The sequence below is a fragment of the Zerene cesonia genome, chromosome 6 (genome assembly GCF_012273895.1).
Source record: "Zerene cesonia ecotype Mississippi chromosome 6, Zerene_cesonia_1.1, whole genome shotgun sequence".
Lineage (NCBI taxonomy): Eukaryota > Metazoa > Arthropoda > Insecta > Lepidoptera > Pieridae > Zerene > Zerene cesonia.
This window is the reverse complement of record NC_052107.1, coordinates 6,345,897-6,350,653: the sequence shown is the minus strand read 5'-3', so window position 1 is coordinate 6,350,653 and position 4,757 is coordinate 6,345,897. Positions and strand designations below refer to the sequence as shown.

Here is a 4,757-nt window from a genome sequence, read left to right as displayed (position 1 = left end):
AAAACTACTGAACCGATTGCAATGAAATTTGGTACGTAGACAGCTGGACAACTGGAATAACATATAGGCAACTTTTTCGCGATATCCCTACGGGATACGGACTTAAGCGGGTGAAACCGCGGGGCGCAGCTAGTCAGTCATAATCAGGCTAATTTAGTTCTACTAATTCGGTGCTACCACATAATTTCCTTAAATAATTCGATTAGTGGCGATATAAACAATATTATATAAATTAAAATTTATGCATTTATTTCCAAATGCACAAAAAGATATAAATATATACTCATTATGATAACTGAGTTTAAATTTCTTATTTCCAGACTACATGCTTTAAAATTAATTATTTCTGCTGGCACTAAGTTGGAAGTTTAACAGTATTTTGCAGCATAATTACCTTCTCACGAAAGGACAAGTTGCTCTAATTTACGTTTTAAGAACACGAGTATGTTTCGCGTTGTGAGAACATTTCCTTAAAGCATTTCATATTACTCTTATTGTGTGCAACTTTAGATTTAAGACGTAGATAAACTACCAGTTGTGTCTGTTTGTTGTTGTAATATTAAATAGGAAGGAGTAAAAACGTTAAAAGTAACAACTACGTACCCACCTGTAAGTAATATTCATGCAAAATTTGAAGTAAATACATGCAGTGTTATTGAAAGTTTAGCCCAGACGTATATACAGACAAACAAATTATATAAAACTATATTTTCGGCTTCGATATCGATTGTAGATCAATACACACAGCGAAATTTATATATAAGATGTATTAAGATGACTATCATACTTCATCGCAGAGCGAGGAGCAGGCATGCTGCGCGGCGGAGTTGCCGCCGCTGCCGCCGTGCTTGCCGCCCGTGCCGCCGCCCCACGCCACCAGCGCCGCCTTCGTGCTGTACCACCACACTATTATCTGCCGATTTAGAGCATAGCGTTAGCGGTAATAAGGCCACCATGTTAAAACATGTGGAGGTCTTTTGATTTTCTGATCCACATCCGTTTGTAGTGGGTAGTTGTCCTGATGTGAGTTTTTTTTAATTGACAGATATTTCACATATTGCCGTCTAGTCACAAATTAAGCAAAGCTCATACTGTGGGAACTAGGTTAATATTAAAAATTTGCCATAAAGTTTTTAATATATCATGTCATACTATATTATACAATAGAAAAACAATGTTCACCACATAGTACTTTTACTCTACAATTAATCATTTGCAGCATCGTAACCTCATTAATTATAACGCTATTCACAGTATAAATGGTTAATTACATATTATACTATCTCATTAAATGAAAAAAAAATTGTTCATTATGCGCGTGAGTTTAAATACATCAGAACTTTTAACTAAAATATATAATGAAAAGTACACACATACAAACAATAGTACACCTCACGCTCCACACGTATACACTAATACATTACCTGTTCACAAGCCATGACCTCCTCCGTGATTATCTCCAGCAAGGGTATGGCGTTACGGTCGCTGCGCTTGAACATCTCCCGCACGATGGAAAGCAGGTTCCACATGCCCTCCGGCTCGCGACCCCGCAGCGGCCGCAGCAGCGACGACCACTCGGCCGCCGCCGGCGGTGCGCTTGTACTTAGATAATTTACGTCACTATAAAACACCGTGGAAATGTTTATTGAGTTATTGTTTTAGGTTAGACATTGATGGGGATGAATGTGAGCTTTAATGGTTATACTTTGTATCTTGATGCTGCTTATAGTAATTTAATGGATTGCCTGCTTGAAACTAATTTGTTAAAGAAAATTAATTTCATTCAGCTAGAAAATTAAACATTTGTTTTGTAAATATATTTATATGAATTTTTGATGATGATATGAATGTTATTAACATTTATGGTTGTAGTGATCCAATTACCTAAACACGATAGGCGTTGGTACACAGAATTTGACTAATATTTTATTAATATTATTATGTAAAGTCTTTTCATCCAGGAACCACGATGTATATTCATAGGCTGAGGCTCCGGCCGTGGGGTCTGGCGCGCCACACGTTGTGTTTATTTGGTTTGGTTGTGCTGATAATAATTCATCCAATATCTTTTGAGCTGTTGGTAATATCTGGCGAGGCAACTCCGATATGAGGTACTGAGCAAACTTCTGCAATTGGTCTCTCCGCAATCTCTGTAGAGACTCTGATACTGGTGCCCTGAGACATACTTGTGTTGGCTAGAAAATTGCAATGTTTTGTGAAATAAAGAGTTAGGTTTACACTTCGCTTTCATAGTTTAACAAAAGAATTTCATAGTTTAAAAATATTTAGTTTAAAATATATTATTTTTATTAATTTTTGCTTATTATGTAATAAAACATGAAGAAATGCCAAATTGTACTTCTCATATTATTGTTACGTTATCAAGTATAATATCAAACAAAAACCTTTATGTATATCTTATTGATTTTGATGCTGCTATTAACTATTTAATAATTGCATTTATATCAACATATTTAACTCACCAAATGTATTCTAAACAGGCAAACAGCAACAATATGCGAACACCAATGTGCTGACGATGAACAAGTACAGTTACATGATGATATCTTTTGTCTGTCAAATGTTACTGCTACATTAAATTGTGTTCTTGCCATTGTAAGTGTAACAGTCGCTGATAAATGGAATCCTAGAAAATATCCCTATATTTACTATCATATAATAATAGAAATAAAATGATGATGGTTCGTTTGTTTTTAGTAATAGTACATATGATATTGATGTTAGTTTCATGTGATTTCCTTATTAGTTACATTACAAAACAAATATTTGTCTTGTTTTCAATATTATCAAATGCAATTCTTAATCCTTGTGAGATACATAAACATTATACTGAAAATATAAATACAAACACATAAATAAATAAATAAATAAATAAAACAATTTTTTTTTTATATATTATCAAAGCCTTCAGGCTTCTTGCTATAATTATTAAAAAATCAGCTTATAATCATACCAATCTGTAAAACATCTTTAACAGCTTTGTCTCTGAATAAGTGTTCTCCTCTTTGAAATTCATCTGCAGATCCATTAGCAAGGCATGAATATAATCGTATGTCATCTTCACTATCAGGGAAACTCCAGAAGGCAATTTGTAACTGAAGTTGCTCTGGCACAGGTGGATACACATGTTCAACCAGTTCGAATGGTATGTGGCTAGCTACACATTTCGCTGCTAACTCACTTAGTGTTGATACTGATTTTTCTGTTAAAATACATAAGCAGGTCACGATTTAACTCTGAATATAGGCAACCAATTGTTAATGTTTAAAATTTGTTAAATGCGAATTGGACTCGCAACCCTAGGGGGTTTTGTACTATACTAATATTTTGGGTATTATACTAAAGAGAAACTGAAAAAGAAATTGGTCACCAATTTATGACTATGCCAACCATTGTTAAAGCTTGATAATTAAAATTGTATTGTTATAACTGTAACAGAAATATGTCATCACTGAAAATTTCAACTGTCATAAGATAAAACAGATAGACTAATAGACAGCAAAATAGTAGGGTCCCCTTGTACCCTTTGTGTATGGAACCCTAAAACAGAATAAATTATTATAGTACATTACTGGCAGACTTAAGTTAAAATAACCATGAAATGTAATGGTGTCATAACTACAGAATTTTTATAATTTAGTTTTTCTGTACACAATAGTAATGAGAGATATTTCAAGATTTATAATTAAATAGTATTCACATAGCTAACTTCTTACACATTGTAGAATATAACCAATATAGTAAAGAAGTTTTCAGTGAAAGTTGTGAAAGTTTCTAAGATGACATCACAATATCCATTCACTGATATAATTTATAATAATTTAACAAGTCTCAACTAACAAAGAAAATGAAGCAAAATAAACAAAAAACAACAAAAGCAAGTTTTAGAGCAAAGGTATTATTAACTGCTCAATCCAGTCAAAGGTAAATGACTTTACAGCACCTGTTCTTTATGTCAATGTAATATGTACTTAGTACATACATTACATACATAAAATAATCATTGTATGCTCCAGTGAAATCAACAGTAAAAATATGACATTATCAAAAACATTCAGAATGAAATGTGCTTGATGTCTATTATACATAATTTTATTCAAACAAAACGGACACAAAGGATCAGCTGTCCTACCTTGGGTGCTTTTTTTCGTCGGACGAGGCGCAAAGGAATTTGGTAAATTGGGTCTTCTCCAACCTCGCCAGTTATTACAGAGGCTTTCAGGTTCTGAACTCCAACTACACAAAGAATCTTCTTCAAATCTTTCCGAATCTTCAAAACTGAAGTGGTCTCCTTCTTCCCAATCAAGTAAGGGTGATCCCACGTCCACCGGGACAGCTGCTCGTCCCGCCTTCCCATTGTTATTTGATGGCCCCGCCACTTTATCGGAATATATTCGAAATTTATAAGATTTAATTCGCTGGATCACTTCAGCGAACCACTATGGGGGTATCCACTATCACTAAACAGACATGCTTATTACACACTTAAGTTTGTATGTAGCTGTTTAAACTCTTTGTATTTGTGATGTAATAGAGTAAAATGCATCACAAACTTGGAAAACTGTAACACTTCCTATTCAGAAATCAAATATTTCAAATAAATTCCTATGAAGTACAATAACAAATATGGCCGTGCAACGTCCCAGTCCGACAGCCCTTTCGAGTTTCGTTCGTATCGTATCGTGGATAGGTAGATACATACCTACTATAGAACTCTTTGTTTCTTATGTTTCGTA

The 4,757-nt window shown here is 34.1% G+C and overlaps 1 protein-coding gene across 1 annotated transcript in view; it reads right to left on the bottom strand.

Moving 5' to 3' along the window:
- Positions 1-4,707, bottom strand: part of LOC119840622 (zinc finger SWIM domain-containing protein 8-like) — a 67,071-nt gene extending 62,364 nt beyond the window's left edge. The window contains exons 1-6 of the mRNA XM_038367309.1: positions 4,154-4,707; positions 2,975-3,223; positions 2,484-2,647; positions 1,885-2,195; positions 1,425-1,620; positions 788-913 (exon numbers count right to left, since the gene is read on the bottom strand). Coding sequence (XP_038223237.1) covers positions 788-913; positions 1,425-1,620; positions 1,885-2,195; positions 2,484-2,615 — 765 coding nt within the window. The 5' untranslated portion in view covers positions 2,616-2,647; positions 2,975-3,223; positions 4,154-4,707. The remainder of the gene's footprint in view (positions 1-787; positions 914-1,424; positions 1,621-1,884; positions 2,196-2,483; positions 2,648-2,974; positions 3,224-4,153) is intronic.
- Between the last annotated feature and the right edge of the window lie 50 nt (positions 4,708-4,757).